The sequence below is a fragment of the Pinus tabuliformis genome, chromosome J, assembly GCF_031772625.1.
Source record: "Pinus tabuliformis cultivar Carrire ecotype Pingquan chromosome J, CPIR1, whole genome shotgun sequence".
Classification (NCBI taxonomy): domain Eukaryota; kingdom Viridiplantae; phylum Streptophyta; class Pinopsida; order Pinales; family Pinaceae; genus Pinus; species Pinus tabuliformis.
The window spans coordinates 1,391,756,222-1,391,781,527 of record NC_142295.1 but is presented as its reverse complement, the minus strand read 5'-3'; the positions used below and the strand labels follow the sequence as shown (position 1 = coordinate 1,391,781,527).

At 35.6% G+C, this 25,306-nt stretch overlaps 1 protein-coding gene and 1 pseudogene across 2 annotated transcripts; both read left to right on the top strand.

The window, feature by feature from the left end:
- The first annotated feature begins 10,358 nt into the window (after nucleotides 1-10,358).
- Nucleotides 10,359-16,071, top strand: LOC149232552 (clavaminate synthase-like protein At3g21360; annotated as a pseudogene). Its single transcript, XR_016247546.1, has 4 exons — nucleotides 10,359-10,783; nucleotides 14,658-14,721; nucleotides 14,819-15,069; nucleotides 15,474-16,071. The product of XR_016247546.1 is annotated as a clavaminate synthase-like protein At3g21360 (transcript).
- Nucleotides 16,072-20,752: 4,681 nt separating this feature from the next.
- LOC149232551 (clavaminate synthase-like protein At3g21360) lies at nucleotides 20,753-21,112 on the top strand. The gene has a single exon (XM_089381939.1). The coding sequence runs from the start codon at nucleotides 20,753-20,755 to the stop codon at nucleotides 21,110-21,112; it is 360 nt and encodes a 119-aa protein (XP_089238065.1).
- The last annotated feature ends 4,194 nt before the right edge of the window (nucleotides 21,113-25,306 follow it).

Sequence of the window (25,306 nt, the reverse complement as noted above, 5' to 3'; positions counted from 1 at the left end):
GTGCACATCTTGCACATATACAACTAGAAGCATACATGCAGATGGGATGAAAGCATACCCTTTTTTCAACACAACTACAATAGAGCTCTCCACATCTCAACTGGTCATAGCCCCTTTCAGGTGTGATTGGGATTCCAACCACTATGTCCCATTGATGTTGTCATATCACTTCCACCTACTCAGACATATTCGACTCATGTACAATCTGAAGCTGACAAAGATAATAACTTCATTGAGTGCATTCAACACATCCACAATAAGGTCCATGACGTATTAGACAGAGTAAATTCTAATTACAAACAATGTCATGATCAGCATCGAGTGCCACACAAGTTGCAACTAGGAAATAATGTTTGGTTACATTTGCAAGAGGAGCACCTCGATGGGGTCCACCACAAGCTTCACCCGCTTTGATATGGTCCTTACACCATCACTATTGCTATAGGGGACAACTATTTTGACCTTATCGTTCCATTGTTCCTTAGCCTACACCAAGTATTCAATGTGGACCGGTTGCGGCTATACTTTTCCCCATTGTTGGAGACATCCTACATTGTTGAGTAGCTAGCACCAACACAAATCAACTCAATCTATATCAAATAGGCCAAAAATGATAGGATCATGGACACATTGATAAAGAACACTTTCCACTAGAGGATCCAACTATATCAAGTTATCAAAGAAGACTAACTCCTTCACCAAGGCAAGTGGCTTACTAGGGCAAGTGGCTCACTAGGAATTTCCTCACATCACGGAGGCTCTACACGGAATGGGGACTATTGTTTTCGAAGGGGGGAGGAATAATGTAGGTGGATATTGGTGGCCACCCTCCTATTCAACCAAGACCTCTAGTCACTTTTGTTAGTTTCCTTGATTATAGCACACTTTAGTATTTTTAGAAAATGTTCAGGTCTTGAACTTCTGGAGTTTTTTTGACCACTTAAATGACATTTTTTGAGTTCTGCGACAAGCTTGTAGATGTAAGTAGGGTCTTGCCGAAAATATTTTATTACTGAGAGATCCTTTCTAATGAGGTATTGTACATGCAAAATAGAGATCATATGAACAAGTTACGACCCTAGGAAGTTGGTTGTCCAACTAAACCCAATGGGGCCACAAACTCTTAGTGTTCCATCTCCTACAGTTACAGTTTTGGTTGTTTAGGGTTTCCCTTTATTGTTCAATAATAAAAATTCCCTTGAGCCTCATTGTCACATAATTTAGAGGCATGTAGCTACCACATCTCCTCTCATAGATAAACTACCATCTCGAAAGCTATTTTATTTCCATTCTATATGTAAGCATCTTTCAGTTCTTTGATATTAATGAAATGAAGATTTCTTTCTTCTGCATATTTGCGTTTATTTTTATATATGTATTATATTTCATTCATGCATAAGTTGATATCATCGACCCCATTGTTGATTAATCTAGACACAAAAAAACATGGCTTTGGAAAAGAAGCTTCATGTAGCAAGGGAAAGGAGTGGGACAATGTGAATATCTCCATTGGCAATCATTAGACTACAAATCATGTTTTGACCCAACTTTCCCCAATTTTTCTTAGTTGTGCCCAATTTTGGTCAAGAAATATATTAGAACAAGGGTTACATGATTATTTACATGTGAACATATAAATACTTATTCATGGGAAGATGTTAGGGCTCTCAATTGACATTTCTTTTTCTGCTATTCAACCGTTTTTTAGTATAAACCCCACTCCTATCTGAGCATCACCTTCCTTTTCTCCCTATTGATGATAAAAATCAACTTAAAAGAGACTTAAGATAATTTTTTGTTGATTTTTATGAATTCCGCTATTTTAATGAGTAAAAGCGACTTAATTGAAGTTGATTTCCACTAATGATAGTTTTTTAGCCAGATATTGCAACCAACATGGAATCGAGTAACCCACCTCTATGATCAACATGGTTTCATACCTGCAGAGCAAATACTACAACATGACCTTTATTCCCAACACCTTTGGGATTATCTCATTGTTATAGGCCATTTTGTCACATTTGGTTAATAGGCTATAAACTGGGTCATTCAACATCCACATATATTTTGTCGTCAACCATTCACAAAGCTCTAAACATCACTTCTCCAAATAACTGTGAGTTTCTGGGACTTCATATCCAAAATGAGTGTTTTAAGCCCTAGCACACCTAACCCTTTAGCCCACATGTGCTAAGTGCAGGTTACATGCCTGGTCACCAACATTGACCAGTACAAGTTGCTCCTTTCTACAAGAGTGTTGATTCTAGAAATTTGGAAAAATTAAAAATATTTCTTAAGCTTCCTCTTCCAGAAGCTTCCAACCTAGTTTTAACAATTTACCATGCATAGAGAACTCAAATCGTATCTTGGAGACCTTATATGTTATCCCTTGACCCACCCCTCTTAAGTGGAACTCAAGCCTAGATTGGTAATTCGATAACAATCCCAAACTACCACCTCCTATAAATTCACTGGCCCCCATAAGGTCTAGGTGGGATTTTGGAGATTGATTGTGCCCTCATGTTGTTTCTTTGAGCCTAGAGAATTAATCATTTTTATGCATTAGGTATGGTGTTGAGGTGTGCTTTGTGACAAAGAAGGAAAAATCAATTTGTGGAGACATCTATAAAGTCAAAATTCTATTTATGGTTGTAAAGTCTCTCTGATATTTATTAATACAAAGAGCATATCGTTTTCCTATATCTGTTATGTTATGTGTGCACTGATATATTTCAATGCCATGTTGACTAATTGAATAAAGATGTAAGTTAACTAATCTATGTCAATATCAACTTCATATATATCTACATATACAAAAAAAAAAATTATGGTTAAAATTTTTATTTGGTCCTATATAGTCTATTTAAATTCAAAAATACAATTTAAACAATGAAATATACACAATGTATTTTTTCTAAAAAGCTTCCATTTTCACTCTAAATACATAGTCTATTTAACATTCAAAAATACAATTTAAACAATGAAATATAACACAATGTTTTTTTCACTCTAAAAAAGCTTCCATTTTTCACTCTAAAAAAGCTTCCAGATGAAGAAATTTGATTTGCTCCTTCTTTGCTCATGTTAGATCCGTACAAGTGAATATATGATGGTTTTATCAAAATTACTTAGTAGATATTTATATAGAGGATAGATATTTCACTTAAATAAATTGTAAATATATATAATAATAAACCTCTTATAAGAATACATATGTTTAATGATGATATGTTGTTATATATCTTATCAATTTCAATATTATAAATCTATATTCGCTATGTTATAATTTTATCTAGATTAGTAATAAATATTAATAAGCTGGGATAATAAATTTGGTAAAAGAGTAGCTAGTTACCATGTTTTTTTATCATATTGAAAATATTTTTTCTTTTATAAAACCAGATATATTAAATTTATAAAAAATTTAGATAATTTAGATATATCAATTTCATCCCTTTGGAACTCAAAATGGCGTTTTCATTGTTTGTATATGCAAAGTGCAGAGGGATAAAGTATCTCTACAGATAAATTTACTCGACCACGTTTTCATTCTGAAATTTCGATGATTGAATGCCGTGTTCATTGGAAACCTTCCACGTAATAAAGAGGAAAGCACTTGGGGAGAAAATAGAAGTATCGTATTGTGTTGTAACTGAGTTAACAAAAAAAATGAATCCGGAGACGCCATGTAAATAGGAAAAAACCACCTTAATCTTAGTCGAGATTGAAAATAATGAAAAATCATGTTTCATTGATATAGTATTTATGAGGAATTTATTGTCGAATGAATTCTACATTAAAAAGATGGAATGATGGTAATGTGGATTCAAATAAAAGAAAGTTGATTGAGACGATATTGTGTACAAAAATTTATTTATATATTTTCAGTAGAGCTAAATTACAAGTCACATATTATTAAAAATAAATTATATTTCACATAAATAGTGTTTACGAGATCCAAGAGATTCTAAACAAAAAATTCTTTGTTGAGAAAATATTTCAACAAACAACAAATTAATCTTGTTTATATATTAATCTAAACATTATTTCCAAGTACTCCTTTTAATGTTTACATTACATTATTAGAAAGATTATTACAAGAATGACAAATTACAATTCACATGCCACATTTGTCTTGAATAGTCTTTCTTGACACTTACCCGACTTTGAAGTCTCCATCACAATGCTCTTTTCACCAACACAATCTTTGAGCTTCCCATTCAACTCATTTAAGACATAACCACCTCTAACCATCTTCAACAAACTTTTTATAATTGATGCTTCTCGATCTCCCGAAGGACAATCTCAATACTTGATTGTATCTAGAAGTAAATTATGATATTGACCTTTCTACACACATGGATCTCATAACATAACCGTGACCGAGCTCTTGAAACCCGAAGCACAAGGAGATGCATCAACATATAATACATTCACACAATTAATCTAACGATGCATTCTATAAGCATCGAAGAACGTTGAGAACCACAAGTTTAAATATATTATTATGTTCATTAATTGGTTCTTCATATAGTCTTACCCAGAAAAATAAATATAACATATACCAATAGTTAATCACTGAAATACATGCCTCCTGCATAGATGAACGCAACCATTGGAAAAATCAATTTTTTTCTCTACATTGTTTGTTTAACAAATGAATTTCTATCCCCATGGCCCTTAAGCATCTATCACATTGAAAAAACACCTAGGGAGACTTATTACAGTTTAGTTGAGTACAATTTCTCCTATAGAAAGCTCAATTTCCTTCAAAAGGTTGTGGACAAGCTCACGATCCATACAATATCTCTGCCCTTTTGTCTTGTTTCTATGTTCAACAGACAAGCTTTGTATGACATGGTCAATGTCGCTTATCATTTGCAAAATCCATGATCACTGCAAGGCAATCTCCATCGGAGTTTAACCTCTCATCCTTCAAAATATTTGTAATAAGGTCTACCAACACATTCATCTGAATGCCTCCAGTGACGTTGGACTTCCCTATCTCAAATGACGGACATAGAGAAACCTCCCATTTGATCTTCTATTGATAATTCTAGAGAACATGGATATCTTCTAGCTAATGTAGAAGGAATCAGAGTGACATACATTCTAATGGTGGCCTACAAGATTTTAAACATGTAGGTAGCCATAGATCAATGGCCTCTCAGGTCAGTGAAATCATTGGTTTTGCACTTTATGCCAAGATTTCACATCCGTGAATAGAGAGCACTCTTGATAATTTTGAAGATATAAAGTCTCAGAGAGGTGATTCCAACATCATTCCCTATCTTTCAGAATTGCAAGTGTCGAAAGATGTCATTCTATGGGGAAGTGAGGACCCAACCGGAAAGAAAATTGGTGCGCTTTTCACTCACAACAAGTAAGGGTTTTTCACGGCATTCAATTTTCATGTCTCCTTGGGAAGGAAACACACCACACTAGATAACCCACCGCACTAGATAACCATATATTTAACACAATAGATGCCTGTTGCAGAATGTTGGATCCACACACACAAAGAAACACAACTCTGTCATGAACACTTAGTGCTCGCTTCTGCGCTAGTCACTCCATCCAATCACTCCCTAGGGAGACACTACAAGAAATATTAAATTCAACACCTAAATAATAGCGAAACAAACATTCAGGCTAACTAATTATGTACAAAATATTAACTTAATACTCATAATATTCCCATCCTCCTGTGCCCTTCCTAGAGCAAGTCAAGCCCATGGAGGCTTTGATACCAAAAAAGAAATTGAAAGTGAAGACATTGTGCACACGAAACTATTCGTATATTTCCATCAAAGCCAAATTAGAAGCCACATAAATAGTGATTATGAGATCCAACCAATTCCAAACAAGAAAATGTTCGCTGAGAAAATATCTCAACAAAACTCAACAAACAACAAACTAATCTGGTTTACTTACTAATGTAAGCATTATTTCGAAGAGAAATGGTAATATCCCAAAAAATAACATATCTAAGAATTAAATCTTAAACTTTATATTTTACATAATATTTCATCACATACTTTAACATATTAAATGTCATTTTAATTAATTTATTTTAATATAAATGTTTTTTAATTATTTTTCAAGTAATAATATTCTCTCTCTCTCTTTTGTTTGATAGAAAAATCTAAAATAAATTTAAATCGATTAATAATTAGGAAGCAAATAACACAGAATGTCCAATATTGGATTCAATCAATAATATTATAACCTATTTTACTCATTTTTTTTTTAATTAGTAAAAATCATCATATTATATTTATTTCTAAAAATATATATAAAAGATAAATATATTTTTATTAATTAACAATTTTTGTTTCTTTCACTAACTAAAATAATTCTAAAATTTATAAATTAAAAAGTTAAATAAAAAAAAAAAATATTTAAAATCATGTCTCAAACATATAATAAAATAAAGATATTTTCAAAAATAATTTTATTTTAAAATTTTTATTGATCACACTTACTGATCTCAACAAATCTAGTATGTAAGAATATTGTTATCTAAGTATAGTAATTTAATTTGGTGAAAATAAATTTAAAATAAAATTATATTTATATTTATAATTATACTTAATTAATAGTTAAGCCAATCAAGATCTATCTTAACTTTGGATCTACCAAGTGTTGAGAGATCAAATCTATTGAGATGCAAACCTATTTTAAAGTGAAAAGAGGTTTAATCCCTCTTTTAATAGAAACCTCTTTTAAAGTGAAAAGAGATTTGATCCCTCTTGGTTGATCTGAAGTTAAGATGAATCTAAACTAGTAATATACCACTCATCAAGCAACAACATTAAAATGTATATTCCTATCAAATAACTTTTTCACCTAGCTACCTATTATCCTCCTAAATTGACACTTGTATATTTATATTTGGAATAGAAATATTAGTCATCTACATCTAATCTACTCTAGTATACCAAAAATTCATTTTCCACATTTACCTATATATATTAATTGGTACATCTTATGCTTCTATATGAAAGGGATTCATTGATCATCAACATATACTCTATGCTACTATATCTAAAACCAAATATTATGTTTGTTTTATGACAATTTTCGTTATCAAAATTAATATTATATAAATACTTTTCATAATTAAATAACAATGATTAACCATTCTAAATGTCCATCATAAAAAAGTATACGCAAAACCATATCCATTAAAGTATTCTTCTCTTAGAAATAAATTCAATGCTTTCACATACTAACAACCAAAATTTATTTAACAAACCATAAAACTCTAATTTGTAAATTTTTCTTTAATAATTAATAAACACAATTGGAATGTGATAAATCCTATATCATATAACTCATTATATACATGGATGGAAGCATAATCTCAATTCTCACTTAATATAAAAGATTGATTACAATTGTTTACTATTTTATTCAAATTTTCAAATACATTTAACTAATTTCCACATGCTAATTTAACTATGACTTCAACTTAATTTAATAAAATTCAACTTTTATTAACACCAACATCTCAATTCTCATTTAATATAAAATATGCAATACAATTGTTTACTCTTTTATTCAAATTTTCAAATACATTTAACTAATTTCCATATACTAATTTAACTATGAATCCAACCCAATTTAATAAAATTCAAATTTTACAACCCTAAAAATATCTTACTTTTTGCCCATTCTACATTAATTTTAGTTTCCTGTGTCACTAAGTCTACATCATGTTAAACATATTTCTCTATCTTTGAAATATATAACATTTAAATACAATCCTTTCAGCGTAGTAAGCCACGCGTCACTTCATATTTTCCTAATCTTCCCTGATGATCTCTTTCTTATTTTCACATGTGAAATTAGACACTTAACTTCCATGCATCTTATTATGGTTGACATTGTGTTCTTACGTGGCAAGATAAGATGGTGGAGCCTCTCTCCTTTCAATAGATAAGGAATTCTTTTTTGCGGAGACTGTGTCAAGAAATCATAAGATGAGCTTCATATCTTTAATGCCATTAAGCAAAGTAGCTGGTGAAGCACATATAACATATTTCTCCATCTTCGAAATATATAACATTTAAATACAATTCTTTCCTCATTTACGATTAAAATAAATAGAAATATATAACATTTAAATACAATTCTTTCGTCATTTACGATTAAAATAAAATTAATAAGACAAAAGCAAATGCATGCATGTGCAAAGACTAAACGATTATATATATTCCTTCCATGGAAATTTTATAAGTTAACTAAGTATAATCCTAAATTTTAAATTTCCTTTCAGCGTAGTTAGCCACGCTTCACTTTCAACAATTTCCCTAATGATCTCTCGTTTCACATGCGAAATTAACTTAACTCCCCTCACCTAGACAACAATCTTCTTATTCATGACATTGTGTTTGACGTGGCAAGATAAGATGGTGGTGCCTCTCTCTTTTTTATAACACAACACCACACCAACCAAACCACCACCACCCACCCACAACCACTCAAACCATCCGATAACGTTGACTTCATCACCTTTATTCCTAAACCCCCTTATAACCCCGGTGCCTCTCTCTTATAATAACCTAAGAAATTTTTTGTGGTATTATGTGAATTATAGAGTTATTTATTATTTAAGAATTATCAAAGAATCATGTATGATTCTCAAAGTGAACTTTTATGGGTTTTTTGATAAATTTATTTGGTCTTATTGTTTTAGTAATTTTTTAGCTTTTGGTTTTCTCATGGTTAGATTGTTTGGATTAAATTCTTCACCTCCTCATCCCTCTTTTCTATTTTCCTTGATGGCTCTATCTTCCTCAGTGGCAGTGAAAGTGATATATTAGATGCAGTGGCAGATGTCAGCGAATATTCAACTTTGGGAGCACCTCGCTTTCTATTAATCAAGAATGAAGAAGACAGTAACAATTAATTATCAGGTGTTGGTTTTTGTTCTAATATTGGTCCATTTTCTTGTTTGTGTAATTATGATGATAGTGAAGGTGATAGTGAATCAACTAAAATTTCTCTTATGGTAAAAAGTTAAAGTAATCATTCTACAAAAAAAAATAGATTCAAAACTAATGGCCCTATAAGAAGAAATTAAAAGCCTTACAGATGAAAATAGAGAGAAAAAAAGGTTACTTCAACAATTTGGTGTAAAGGAGAGTGCCTAACAAAAAGATATTGTCACATTAAAAACCCATCTGAAAGAAGGAAGGAAAATTGAAGAAGGAACGAGGAAGGAGTATAAAGAAAAGGACGATTAGTTTCAAACGCTGGAGAATGAACTCAAAAATAAAAGCTTCCATCTACAAGAGGTAACTAAAACTAATGCAACAATTAAACACCTTAGAGAAAGAATCAATTATTGTGTAGGACTAGAAGCATAAATCATCTCTCTCAAATTTGATCTTGAAAAGTAAAAACTGAAACGAAGAGCTACTTCAAGTATTTGAAGAACAAGAGAATGGGTTGAAGGAAGACTATTACAAAAAGTAGGTTGAAAAGGAAGAAAGTTGAAAAGGAAAGCGAGAAGAGAAGGAAGGAGAGAAAATCGAGGTTGAGGTAAAATTCAAAAAAAAAGATATTTATTTGATAGTATAATATGTTTTAAAATAGTAGAAAGTCATAATTGATTTTACATTATTAATAGTCTTGATGTTTTCATAAACCAAACAATAAAAGAATCATGGGAATTCAGGTTCGCAAGGAACTTGAAGGATAAGAGAAGAAGTCAACTAGATCAACATCCAAGGAAAATCATTTTTCGAAGGAAATCACTTTCTGCCAATATATATAAATATTAATATTATCTTTAGATAAATTTTGTTTAATGTTTTAAATGTAACAATTATGGAGACATTGTAGCAAAGTACAAAAGTAGATTTTGATCTCAAGCAAATAGACACCTAGGAGGAAGATCATCAACTCCTAGGTACTCAGGTTTCTTTAAGGGATATTAAAATTCCATCCACATTTATAACGTATTTGTTTCATAAAACCTATTACCTTATGTAAAAATTGTTTATGCAAATATGGCATGGCAAGGCTACTTTCTGGTTAAAAGTTGTCATTTCGATCAGTGACAGCTTGTCTTAAAAATTAGTTTTAACATATACCATACAATATATGTAACTTGGAAAAGCTTCCACGCTTGTAAGTGTGAATGCGTTTTCCAATGCTTTTAAGTGTGAATGAGAAGATAAATTGTGATCATTGCTTTTCACTTTCCTCAATATATTGACTGCTTGAGGATAAAGGTGCCAACACATACTTTGGTGGAAAAAACTCCAATGACAAAGTGTGAATGTAAAGCAAAGTGGTGATCATTGCTTCCTATTTTCTTCCCTAAATTGACTACTTCAGGACTTAGGTGTTACCCACATGTGAGGCAACGCACCAAATATCTAGCATATACGCCTAACTTCAAGACAGGCAAGGAACTGTTGTACCGTCGATTCAGGCGAGCATTCTGAATAGCAACGAGATAGAACAATGGAGGAATTGGCCTTCTTGGAACAAGGGAGGATTGCCCAACAACAGATTCTTGAAGATGGCACTCTTTTCCTATGGTTTTGCTGCCTCTGTCTGTAGCTGAAAGCCCGTCGATTGTGTACTTGGTCGACTCCATCCAACACAACAGGGAATGGATCGACAATCATCTAAAACGGGCTGGGGCGCTTCTCTTAAGAGGATTTCCACTGAGAAGCGCATCAGATTTCAATGCAGTTGTCGAAGCATTTGGATGGGAAGAGCATCCATATCTGGGCTTAGCTTCAAGAAGCAGGGTTGACGGAAGGGTTTACACCAGTGATCAAATTTGAAGGGCAGGTCTTAATTTCATTTAGAAGGGCACATATTCAGGTCGCACTTCTATAATGAAAAGCATAAAAAAAAGAGCAATTCAATTGACAACAGTAAATTATTTTCAAATTTCTTTTTATTTTTTCACAAGAAAATGGTGGAACAACAACCCCATGGATGTTGTATATAAGGCAGGTCTGATATGAGCCACAGGAAAATGGTGGAACAACAACCCCATGGATGTTGTATATAGGGCAGGCCTGATATGAGCCACAACTAATATATCGAATGCATTTACCATTAATGGATAAAAAGGAGACCTATATTCCTGCTCCAGTTTAGATAAGGATTAATTTTGTAGGAATTTTTGTGACCAAAATGTTAAAGCAAATATACAAGTAGCTCAATCAAATTTAAGTTTATTGCATGAACGAAAAAATTTAGTAAAATTCTAAACAGGTTTAGGATTCAACAAACGAATGTACAAATGTGTATATGTTTTTGGTATCTCCTTTTTTAATATGAAAACATACCAGGAATTGGGAATCCGCAAACAAATCAAATCCAGTATGTTAGGAAGCTTGTTGAATGCGCTCCTCTCCAAGCATAAATCGTGCTTAAACCTTGCTTGAAAGTCGTTTGCTGAATGATGAATCTATGCTCCTCTCCAACTTAAATGGTCATCAAACCTTGCTTTAGGCAACCTTCAAGCACAACCCAGTCAAATTACAGACCTAATACATGGCCCATATTGACATCTAGTCGCTCTCAATTGAAACTACCAAATGTAATGGTATCAAGGGGTAGTTGTGACATAATAATTAATAAGAACTTCTATCATATGCACAATTAAAAAAAACAACTCGAAAAGAAACTGTTGTTTTTGAAATGGGAACAACTGCCAAATGTAATGGTATCAAAAGGTAATTGTGACATAATAATTAACTAGCATTTGCATCAGATGTTGCAAAGGAAACGCCGTAAGGCATAAATTGAAGAACACAAATACAACACAAGATTACTTTGATAAATAATAAAAATATATTGACCACTCAAATCAATGCCCCATTAACTGGAACCACTTAGTAAACATATCTATCAACATTAGGATTATACACAATGATCAAGAAATTTCCCATATACAAACAACACCTTCCACAACAACCTTTTGTCACGTCCACATTTTAAAAAATGCCTTGGAACATGATTGGAATCTCCCATATTTTCTTTTTCATTATGCAGATAAATCTTCCTATTGCTATTTTCATCATGAATATTGTTAGTTCATTGTTGTAAGGTGTTAGTGTGTTAAAATATACAAACAACACGTTCCGCAACAACGTTTTGTCACATCCACATTTTAAAAAATGCCTTGGAACGTGATTGGAATCTCCCATATTGCCTTTTTCATTACGCAGAAAATCCTTCGATCAAGTCTTGTGTAATGTGCGAGACTAATCTTTGTGGGGAAGTCACCGTTGTACACTATGATCCTTTAGAGCCTTTCAGGATTTTAGACTCTCTTTCAAAATGTTGGTATTTATATCGGGGCCTACCTTCTAAAGAGTGGTTGTTACCGACGGAGTCACAGATGAGGCTTTATTTAATGAGCAAGGAATATTTTCCCTCGTACTCCAACTTTAGAGTACAAGACACTAAAAAAATTATGCAGTTGAAAGTGATCCATCTTCAAGATATTTTTCCTGTCTGTTACGAACAAAATGTTTAAAACCTCAGTTCTGCGAAGAACTCTGTTAAGCTGGAATGTAAGAGTTTGCCTTGTATTTGACAAGAGCTTGAGAAAAACTTCGCAGAGGAAATCGTTCAATAGGAGGGTTTCCTTTTCCCTTTTTCAGTTATATCTGTGATCATGAGTTTCCATTAACCCACAAGTTTCTTCGGATCAAGGTCTGATCCGTGAGTATTGAAAACTGTTTTCAGCACAAATTCACCTTAACATAAGCAGGTTTCAGTCTTTTAACATACATCTCATAAGTCCTGACTAATGAGACAACCGACTAGGCTAAACTGCTGAAACCTATGTGATTCCATTCTAACTAACTTGAATGCATGCTGAGACGAATTGATTCAAGGTAAAATATTTGCAAAAACAATAGTTTCCAGTGCATTTTCCTTGTAAATCTGGCAGAAATTTTGCCAGAATCTTGGAATTACAGGTTTGAATTGCATAAATTTAATACTGAGGTGCCCAATTGGACATAAGGGGGTAGGGAATTCATCTGCAACATCAAATTTGCAAAAAGAAGAAGTGTTTTATTGCCAAAATTGGCATTTTTCATTGCCAGACAGAAAGTGCAGTACGTTAAAAGATTATGGCTTCCCAAAGCACACAGGTACTTCTAAGCATCATTAGATTGGAGAAAGGTAGTAACTGAAGAAAAGAAGGCTGCTATCACATAAGCATGAGGACTTCACCCCATAGCCAGTTTTCATCGCATAGGCATGAGAAATTCACCCTAAACCCAGTTTTCAGATTGGCAAAGATTTGAAAAAGTTTTAATGTATGTGGTATTTCACAAATAAACCTTCTTCAGTATTGTTGTCAATGTAGGATTTTTTTTTGGTTGATGTTTCCAGTTTACAAATGCAGCAAGCGCACCCTTCTCCATTATGGGATTATCACGATGAACTGAAGTCAGGTCATGCAGAAAGCATGCCCATTTCCATTATGTGAATATCACAACGAACTATAGCAGGCTGACAACAGATATTTGAAAACATATGTCTCAGTGATTGTGGCAGAAGACCTACACCTTGCCCCATCCACATGGAGCCGGAGCCTGAGCCGCTGCTTACACAGGTGCATAGAAGCAACAACTCATGAAGGGAAAACATGTCTCTGAGGATTTGAAACTTGGGGTGGGCATGAAGAGTCACAATCCATGTGGAATTGACATATTGTTAATGAGGTAAATAAGGTGAATGAATGTAAAAACAAGATGCAAAGGAAATTGGAACTCACCTCCAATCTCTGAGCCATTTCGGTCCCCTTTATGCGTTTGTGAACTACTTCGATCATCCAGGGATCGATCTCGACTGCGATGACTCTGTGGGCGTCCTGCAGCAACTCTAGGGTTAGATTTCCAGTACCTGGGCCGATTTCTAGGACGGTATCGCTTTCTCTCATGTCCGCTTTCTCAACGATGGATTTGAGAACACCGGGATTTGTGAGAATGTGGGATTTGTGAGAATGTGCTGCCTGCTCAGTACAGCCTTGGGATCAATCAACTCCACCCACAGACAGTACAAGAAAAGCCCGCCAACAGGGTTAGTGGGACGCATGTAGCACTAGAGAGCCCGGTTCAGCTGCCCTGATGAAACTATTCGATCCGCCAAATGAAACGCCCAAACCGTTTGGGCAACCCTTTTGAATCAACGATCAACGGCTGAAATTGTTGCAATCGTCTAACATATAATCGTGTGGCTTACACGATGACAGGTAAGCAGAGAGGGGAGTTGATTTCAGAGGGAAACGCCTTACGGCGTAATAAGAACTTGCATCATATGCACAATTAGAAAAAACAACTCAAAAGGAAACTGTTGTTTTTCAAATGGGAGTTTCTAAAATGGGACTTAAGTTTTAACATGAAAAGAAATTTACAAATTCAACATTCCTAAAATTCTAATTTTTTCATTCCTAAAATTCTAATTTCAGGAAAAATGAAATTTAAAAAGAAATTGACAATTTGACAGCACTTTTTAAAAAATTTTAAGATATTAGTCCAATTTTTTTTTTAAATGACAAAAATCAATTTTTAAATTTTTTTTGACTGGTAAAATTTTCTTCTTACTTCTCTGACTTGCCAGAGACCCTTTGAAGGGCTCTGACGTGTTCAATTTTGATCCCTGGTTTACACTGCAAACGAAGCTCCTTTTGAGCAACCCATCAAATTCCATCACGAGATGTCTATGGTAAGTCCATCTTCCTTGCACTCCACACTACAATTTCCTTTTCGGTTTTCTTGTTCTTCAAACTGATTCTTGGCTTTTTTTTGGGTTCCCCTTTCAGTTCGATAGTTTTCCTACCAAATTAATTTTCTTCTGTGAGATTGCGCCTCCGGAGGGAGGGCAGACAGCAATTGTTTTAAGCACTAAGATCACCCAACGAGTGGAACAGAAATTTCCACAACATGTTAAAAAACTGGAGGATGGGGGGTTGATCTATTCCTTTAGCCTCCCTCAGGAAGACAATCCTCAATCCTTTTTAAAGGGCTGGCAGTCCCGTTACGAAACCACCACCAAGCAGGAAGCAGAAAGGAAGTAAGAATAAATTGAAGTTATATGCAGTATGTATGAAAAGATCAGATTGTGTGGAAGCAGGTTTTCAAAGTTAGTCATTCTGTTTTATTGCTTCTTGATGTAAATTGTCTATGAGCTTCTTTTGTTTTTCATGTCTTTGGCAATCACAATGCTTTAGCTCATACAAAATTTACATACAGAAATAATAAACTAAAAATCTACATTTCATCTTAAAATAAATCTGTGTAATTTTATTTTAGGTTAAATCTGCATAATTTGTATATAGGTCAAACTGAATTTGTATTAATTTTAAGATCTATCCAGATCTCTCCTACTTCATCTCAGCTTTACCATTTTAAATAATCTAATTATTTTGAAAAAAAAGAGTACGGGGTAACGAAATTGATGATTATGTGGTGTTCCAGGCTTGCAACATCAGGTGTTCCCGTGTCCAAAATAACTTGGGCAGATGATGGTACAATGTTATTTGAAATAGGACCTATTGTTTCCATAAGAACTGTTGACGGAGACGCAGACAAGAGGAAAGCATGGTTCAACCCTTCAGCACTTCGAGAGATAGTCCCAATGCTTGCAGATGGTTCCCTCTTTCCTGAAGATGCAATGGAACTATTAATCCAAATTGCTGAAGAAGACTGTGTGGACATCACCTGGGAAGTTGGTGATGTTCTGGTGCTGGACAATCGGTTTGTAGAGCATGCGAGAAGGCCTTCAACCCCACCAAGAAGGGTACTTGCAGCCTTCTCCAAATAAAATGAGTGGTGTTGACTCAACTACCAATCATAGGCTGTGGTGTTTCTTTCCATCATAAAGCATTGTTGTTGTTGGCAATTAATCTGAGAAGTTAACCTCTGCTGCCCGTCCTGAGAAGTTTATTCCTTTGCACACATTGTAGTTTGACTCCAAAAAAAGGAATCTTCGATGTCTGGATATGGTTTTGCTTGTAACTTTTTCCCTTTTATGTTTTAAGGGGTTTTTAGAGTAATCAAGCATGAATTTGTTTGAGTTGCCGTTTTTGGAGTTACAAGTTTGATCAGTTACTTCTACTAATTTCAATGTTTCAGTAGCTTTTCAGAGGACAAATTTATTTATTTATTTAAAAATATGCCATAAATTAGAGAATGGTTTATTAAGTTTATTTTTTTATTTTGTTAAATATTTAAAATTATATATCATAATTTGGTTGTTAAATTAGTAGTGAAGAAAATTATCATTGTTACCTATCCACTAATTCAGGCTGATTCATCAACATTATTAAAAAACTACACTACTAAGAATTACCCATAATAATTTATAAGGAACAAACTTTAACTCCTACTAAATACCCTTCAATTTTAAAACATTAACTTATTTTCTTATTTATTTAAAAAATATTTATATTTTTAAAATTTATTTATAAAAATGAATATTGTTAATTTTAATTTAGATATTTTAAATAAATATTTTATTTTCAAATTTTATTTATCCTAAAGAAGTTAAAAATTGTTTTCTTCACTTGCAAATTCCTCCATATTGAAAAGGCTTAAAAAATTGATTCATATCTTTGAAATTTATTTATTTTCTTGTTTTTGTTAAATTGTCACCATGTTGAGATAATTTTGATGTTTTAACTTGAGTTTTATAATTTTTATAATGATGATGATGATGATGATGGTTAACATCCATTGGGACCACTTGGTCTATCAGACCTAAGAAATGAATTATTTAGTTTGATTTAAGATTTTATTCCTATGCTCTAAAGGCTTGGAGAGAAACTTCTGAGCTCACTATAACTTTGACATCATAAAAGGCTAGGAAGGTGAGTATTGCAGCAAAGATTATAAAACTGAGATCTATTGTGGTTGTATGCAGGGCACTCTAAGAGGAAGTGATTTTCATCCTCGATGTTCATATTCTCACAGAGATGGCAGATCATTTCCATCCATGGTGTTTTAGGAATTGCCCAACGACCCATTTCAGTGTGGAGCTCATGAGAGTTCGTTCTAATCTTGGCTATATTAATTTTCTTCTTTGAGCTAGTTAAAACAGAGAGATGCTTTTAATCTTCTAGGGTGGGGTTGACGACCTCCTTATAATATCTTAATATTATTTTAGCTGCTAAATCTTTCTCACAGCACATTTTTTCTTTGAACTTAGAAGTAACAATATTTTTAATGTTATTAATGTTTTGCAATGCAACATTCTCGTTGATCTCCCAATGGTTTAACCAGGCCCTGGTCTCTTTATACCAACCTCGTTTGAGCCTTAGGTGGTTTTGGTTGGAATTTAAAGCTAGCTTAGGAAGTCTATGGTCTCCTATGTTATCGAGTTTGCACTTGTACAATAGATGCATAGTCATAGCTAGGCTCTCGATAGGGAAAAGACCCACTTCTACAGGGAGAATAGGATAGGGTGTATTGCTTTTAATTTTGAGGTTATATGTTATAAAATGCTTCTGGATTTGTTCAATCTTTCTCCAGGATTCTCTAGAGATGCTACAACCCCAAACGTCACATCCATATAAGATAATAGGAGTGACTAAAGTTTCAGAGAGGAACTTCTTTCTATCCCACATTACGAGGTTTGTTGTTGTACAATTATTTTCAAGGCCAAATAAGCTTTCCATCGCCCATTAATCATTTTCTCAATGTTATAGTTCCAGTTGAGCTTGTGATGAATATCAATTCCTAGGTACTTGTAAGAAGACACTTCCTCCAAGTTACTATTGTCATACATAAAATTAGCGTAAGTGTCATTCTTGGATTTGATAATCATAACTTCTTTTATATCAGTGTTAACAGTCATACCCATGGTAGAGAAGAAATCCTTAAGAAGTGTAAGTTTCTTATCAAGATCAGATGGGAACCTTGCGAGAAGAAAAATATCGTCAGCATAGAGAAGAAGGATGATGACTATCCTAGCTAAGATCGTGACAACGCAGCTTGCTTCCTCTAAACAACCTTCTAGCTTGTCGATGTAAATGGCAAATAGGGTAGGGGAGAGGGTGCAACCTTGTTTAACTTCGATATTACACTTAATATCTTTCGACCATCCCTCATTGCTTTTTAACTAGGCAATTGCATTCTCGTATAACCTTATAGAGGCAACTCTCATCTCGAAAGGAACCTGTAGCTCTTTTAATCTATTCCACAGGTTGTTTATAGGAATCGTATCGAAATCCTTTCTAAGGTCCACAAAGCAACAAAAGAGATTGGATTTATCATTGCGACATTCCTCCACAATGATCCTAAGCGTAATGAGGTGGTCCGTTGTTCAGTGATGCCTTCTAAACCCGCTTGGCCTTCAGCCTGCTTACCTTCACTTTCAAGTCATATGCTCAACTTCATTCCCAAAATAATACCATATAACTTGGCTAAGAGAGGGCTGATCATAATTTTCCAATAATTAGAGGAGTTGTTTGTATCCCCACTTTTAAAAATAGGGATAATTAGGCTTTGAGTCCATGCTTTACGGAACCCTTGCTTGACTGCTTGATTGAAAAGCTTGTGGATGTGGGGGATGAGGACAGGACCTCCAATTTTTAAGATTTCTTCTTGGTAACCTTCAATGTCCTTAGCTTTCCCATTTTCCAAGTGTTTAACACCAAAATCAATGTCTTCTAATGAGAAAAATTCTTTCATTGTGAGAAGGATTTCAAATTTATCCATGAAGTTTGGAGATTCATAAACCTTTTTAAGATAGGTGTAAAGCAATTTTATTATTATCTTTAGTTTTCCTTGTTAGAATCTACTTCCAGAATTTCTTAGGAGCTACCTTTGAGAGGTGTAAGAGATTCTCTTGTCTTTTACGAATATACTGCCTTTTTTTCCTTTTAGTTAGGGCTTCATTGATCCAAATTTAAACATGAACGCAACAAATTACAGATATAACCATACATATAGAGATGCAACGTAAACAATACTTCATTTCATTACACTAAAATATTGAAATATGCTTACAAACAGAAATGGAAATAAACTAGCTAGGGCGATGGTAGCTTATCTCTGAGAAGAGATGTGGTGGCTACATGGCTTGAAGGCCTATTTATTGTTGAGAAATAATGGAAAACCCTAAACATCTAAGAACCCAACCCTAGAAGATGAAACACCAAACTATGGGCCCCGTTTGGGTAAATTTGTACATCAACTTCCTCGGGTCGTAACTTTTGTATACAATCTCCGTTTGACGCGCACAATATCTCATTAGAAAGATATATCTGAGAACTACAACTTTGGGAACAGAAACATTGGTACATAGACCCATGCTTCTCCTACTTTTCCCAAAAAACATCGTTTAGGGCCTCAAAACGGCTCTGGAAGTTCAAGACCCGAAAAACTGCTAAAAAGAGTAAACTGTGCTACAATTAAGGAAACTGAAAAGCTAAAAGAATCAATGGTGGGGGACCAAGTGGACCTGGAGGGTGGTCACCAATATCCACCTGGATCATTCCTCCCCCCTTAGGAAGCAATGGTCGCCATTGTGTTGAGTTCCAACATAAGATGAGGAAGTTTCTGCTGAACTTGGTCCCTAGTGAGCCACCTGCCTTGGTGAAGGAGTTGAACAGCAACAAGATAAAACAATGGAGGAATTGGCCTTCTTGGAACAAGGGAGGATTGCCCAACAACAGATTCTTGAAGATGGCACTCTCTTTCCTATGGTTTTGCTGCCTCCGTCTATAGCTGAAAGCCCGTCGATTGTGTCCTTGGTCGACTCCATCCAACACAACAGGGAATGGATCGACAATCATCTAAAACGGGCTGGGGCGCTTCTCTTCAGAGGATTTCAACTGAGAAGCGCATCAGATTTCAATGTAGTTGTCGGAGCATTTGGATGGGAAGAGCATCCATATCTGGGCTTAGCTTCAAGAAGCAGGGTTGAAGGGTTTACACTGCAAACGAAGCTCCTTTGGAGCAACCCATCAAATTCCATCACGAGATGGCTATGGTAAGTCCATCCTCCCTGCACTCCACACTACAGTTCCCTTTTCTATTTTCTTGCTCTTCAAACTGATTCTTGGCATTTTTTTGGGTTCCCCTTTCAGTTCGATAATTTTCCTACCAAAATAATTTTCTTCTGTGAGATTGCGCCTCCGGAGGGAGGGCAGATGGCAATTGTTTTAACCACTAAGATCACCCAACGAGTGGAACAGAAATTTCCACACCTTGTTAAAAAACTAGAGGATGGGGGGTTGATCTATTCCTTTAGCCTCCCTCAGGAAGACGATCCTCAATCCTTTTTAAAGGGATGGTAGTCCCATTACGAAACCACCACCAAGCAGGAAGCAAAAAGGAAGTAAGAATAAATTGAAGTTATATGCAGTATGTATTAAAATCTGGATTGTGTGGAAGCAGGTTTTCAAAGTTAGTCATTCTGTTTTATTCCTTCTTGATGTAAATTGTCTATGAGCTTCTTTTGTTTTTCATGTCTTTCATGGTGGGTCAACTATCCATTCAAAGCAATCACACTGCTTTAGCTCATACACAATTTAAGTACAGAAATAATAAACTAAAAATCTACATTTCATCTTAAAATAAATCTGTGTAATTTTATTTTAGGTTAAATCTGCATAATTTGTATATAGGTCAAACTGAATTTGTATTAATTTTAATATTTATCCAGATCTCTCCTACTTCATCTCAGCTTTACCATTTTAAATAATCAAATTATTTAGAAAAAGAAAGAGTACGGGGTAACGAAATTGATGTTTATGTGGTGTTCCTGGCTTGCAACATCAGGTGTTCCAGTATCCAAAATAACGTGGGCAGATGATGGTACAATGTTATTTGAAATAGGACCTATTGTTTCCATAAGAACTGTTGACGGAGACGCAGACAAGAGGAAACCATGGTTCAACCCTTCAGCACTTCGAGAGATAGTCCCAATGCTTGTAGATGGTTCCCTCTTTCCTGAAGAGGCAATTGAACGATACGTCCAAACAGCTGAAGAAGAGTGCGTGGACATCAGCTGGGAAGTTGGTGATGTTCTGGTGCTGGACAATCGGTTTGTACAGCATGCGAGAAGGCCTTCAACCCCACCTAGAAGGGTACTTGCAGCCTTCTGCAAATAAAATGAGTGGTGTTGACTCAACTACCAGTGGTGTTGACTCAACTACCCATCATTGGCTGTGGTGTTTCTTTCCATTATAAAGCATTGTTGTTGTTGGCAATTAATCTGAGAAGTTAATCTCTGCTGCCCATCCTGAGAAGTTTATTCCTTTGCACACATTGTAGTTTGACTCGAAAAAAGGAATCTTCGATGTCTCGATATGGTTTTGCGTAAGTGTCATTCTTGGATTTGATAATCGTAACTTCTTTTATGTCAGTGTGAACAGTCATACCCATGGTAGAGAAGAAATCCTTAAGAAGTGTAAGTTTCTTATCAAGATTAGATGGGCACCTTGCGAGAAGAAAAATATCGTCAGCATAGAGAAGAAGGATGATGACTATCCCAGCTAAGATCGTGACAACGCAGCTTTCTTCCTCTAAACAACCTTCTAGCTTGTCGATGTAAATGCCAAATAGGGTAGGGGAGAGGGTGAAACCTTGTTTAACTCCGATATTACACTTAATATCTTTCAACCACCGCTCATTGCTTTTTAACTGGGCAATTACATTCTTGTATAACCTTATAGAGGTAGCTCTCATCTCGAAAGGAACCTGTAGCTCTTCTAATCTATTCCACAGGTTGTTTATAGGAACCATGTCGAAAGCCTTTTTAAGGTCCACAAAGCAACAAAAGAGATTGGATTTATCATTGCAGCATTCCTCCACAATGATCCTAAGCGTGATGAGGTGGTCCGTTGTTGAGTGATGCCTTCTAAAACCCGCTTGGCCTTTAGCTCGCTTACCTTCACTTTCAAGTCATATGCTCAACTTCTTTCCCAAAATAATACAATATAACTTGGCTAAGAGAGGGCTGATCATAATTTTCCAATAATTAGAGGAGTTATTTGTATCCCCACTTTTAAAAATAGGGATAATTAGGCCTTGAGTCCATGCTTTACGGAACACTTGCTTGACCGCTTGATTGAAAAGCTTGTGGATGTGGGGGATGAGGACAGGACCTCCAGTTTTTAAGATTTCTTCTTGGTAACCTTCAATGTCCTTAGCTTTCCCATTTTCCAAGCGTTTAACACCACAATCAATGTTTTCTAATGAGAAAAATTCTTTCGTTGTGAGAAGGATATCAAATTTATCCATGATGTTTGGACATTCATAAAGCTTTTTAAGATAGGTGTAAAGAAATTTTATTATTATCTTTAGTTTTCCTTGTTAGAATCTACCTCCAGAATTTCTTAGGAGCTACCTGAGAGAGGTGTAAGAGATTCTCTTGTCTTTTACGAATATACTGCCTTTCTTTCCTTTTAGTTAGGGCTTCGTTGATCCAGATTTAAACATGAACGCAAAAAATTACAGATATGACCATACATATAGAGATGCAACATAAATAATACTTCATTTCATTACTGTAAAATACTGAAATATGCTTACAAACAGAAATGGAAATAAACTAGCTAGGGCGATGGTAGCTTATCTTTGAGAAGATATGTGGCGGCTATATGCCTCTGAAATGTGTTATAATGAGGCTCGAAGGCCTATTTATTGTTGAGAAATAATGGAAAATCCTAAACATCTAAAAACCTAACCCTAGAAGATGGAATGCCACACTGTGGGCCCCATTTGGGTAAATTGGTACATCAAGTTCTTGGGGTTGTAGCTTTTGCATACGATCTCTGTTTGATACACAGAATATCTAGTTAGAAAGATCTATCCAAGAACTACAACTTTGCGAAGAGGAAAATTGGTACATAGACCCATGTTGCTCCTACTTTTCCCAAAAAACATCGTTTGGGGCCTCAAAACAGCTCCAGAAGTTCAAGACCCGAAAAACTGCTAAAAATAGTAAACTGTACTACAGTTAAGGAAACTGAAAAGCTGAAAGAAACAATGGTGGGGGTCCAAGTGGACTTGGAGGGTGGCCACCAATATCCACCTGGATCATTCCTCCCCCCTTAGGAAGCAATGGTCCCCATTGCGTTGAGTTCCTACATGAGATGAGGAAGCTTCTGCTAAACTTGGTCCCTGGTGAGACACTTGCCTTGGTGAAGGAGTTGGCCTACTTTGACAACTCTATATAGTTGGATATTCTACTCGCAAGTGTGCTTGATCTGTGTGTCCATGATTTGATCAGTTGCAACTTGTTCCATGCAATTTGGATTTAACTCTGTGGGTGTGAGCTACTCTGCAATGTCGAATGTGTCTAGTGATGGTGGAAAGTATGGCGAAAGGCGGTCCACATTGAACACTGTGTGTAGGTCAAGGAATGGATAATGATGAGCTCAAATGCATTGTCCCCCACAACATTGGTAATGGTGTAAGGAACATATCGGAGTGGTCTGAGTTTCCGATAGGCTCCGGTAAGGCGTTCCTTTTGCAAATGCAACGAGACTTTGTCGCCTACCTGAAACTTGTGTGGCACCCGATGTGGATCATGTCACTGCTTTTACTTGGGATTTGATTTCTCCAGATGTTGTGGACCTGCTGACGAATATGTTGGACATGCTTAATGAAGCTATTTGCCTTATCTGTTTCGGACTGGACATGAGCCAAATCTGCGTGAGTAGCTGCAAATGGCATGGCCACATCAATGGGAAATAGTGGCTAGAATCCCAAGCCCACCTAAAAATGGTTGTGGCGAGTTGAGCTGTGGAGAGCCCCGTTGTAGCTCTGTTAAACATAGGGGAGGCTCTCATCCCATGTGCGTGGATTCTTTGAGTTGTACATGCACATAATGTGTATGATCATCATGTTGACAACCTCTATCTCGCCATGAGTTTGAGGATGGAAGGTTGTGTACTTAGTGAGCTTGGTGTCCATCATCTACCAGAGACTAGACCAAAATGTACTGAGGAACTTGTTGTCCCAATTTGAGATGATAGTCAGTGGGATCCCAAAGTGTACCCACACTCATTCAAATAAGAGCTTAGCAGTGGCTTCTTTTGTGATATTCTTCTTGCAGGCCGCCATAATGGCCATCTTCGAGAATCTATCGACAATTACAAAAACACAGTCATTTCCATGCTTAGTAGAAGGAAGGCCTGACATGTAATCCATAGAGATGGATTCCCAAGGTCGACTAGGGGTAGGAAGTAGGTTATAGATGCCTTACTTCTTGATTGTCAGTTTGGCAATGGTGCAAGAAGTGCATGATCTGATGTACATCGCAACATCCTATCAAAGATTCAACCAATAGAAATACTTCTATAGTACTGCCACCGTTTTCTCGACCTCGAAATGCCCAGCAGACTGACTGTAGTGTGCTTCCCATATCATCTTGGCACACTCGCCGGTGGTCTATGTGGATGACTGTTTCCTTTCCCAAAATGTAATGCTTCCATTGTTGGTAGGCCTACACAATGGAATACATCTCTTTGTCATAAGTGGGATAATTCCAGACTATGTCTGAAAGTGTCTCACTATGACATGCCACTGGATGCCCGTATTGAGTAAGGACTGCCCCAATAGCATAGTTAGAGGCATGTGTCTTGATCTAAAATGGTTGTTGCAAGTCTAGTAATGCGAGCATTGGTGCCGAGTAGAGGCGATCTTTCAACTCTGTGAATGCCTTCTGTTGAGATTCAGACCAAAATAATTTTTCTTTTGCTCCTCCCTTGGTGACTTGACTCAAGGGCCAAGTGATATGAGAAAATCCCAACATGAACTGTGGTAGAATTTGCAAAGACCTAGAAAGCTATGGAGCTCTGTCAGAGTGGTTGGAGATGGCCAATCTCGAATGACTTGGATCTTGGCTAGATCCACATGCAACCCCCCGTTCATTAATAATGTATCCCAGATACTGAACCTGGGTTATGCCAAAAGTGCATTTCTCCAAATTGGCACATAACTTTTGTTTCTGTAGTGTTTGGAGAACCTGTTGGATGTGGTGGAGGTGCTCTTCCCAACTCTGGCTGAAGATCAGGATTTCATCCAAGTGTACCACTACAAATGAGTTGGTGAATGGCCACAAGATGTCATCCATTAGCCTCATGAAGGTTGTAGGAGCATTCATCAATCCAAAAGGCATAACCAACCATTCAAAAAGGTCCTCCTTGGCTTTGAAGGCAGTCTTCCACACATCAGAGGGTTTGATAGGTACCTGGTGATATCCTAACTTCAAATCGATCTTGCAGAAATATTTTCCCCCCTTTAGCTGGTCCAGGAGGTCATCAATCCATGGGATCAGGTACTTATTACGGACAGTG

Coding starts and splice junctions, on each gene's coding strand:
- LOC149232551 (XM_089381939.1), top strand. CDS start 20,753: ATGTGGTGTTCCTGGCTTGCAACATCAGGTGTTCCAGTATCCAAAATA.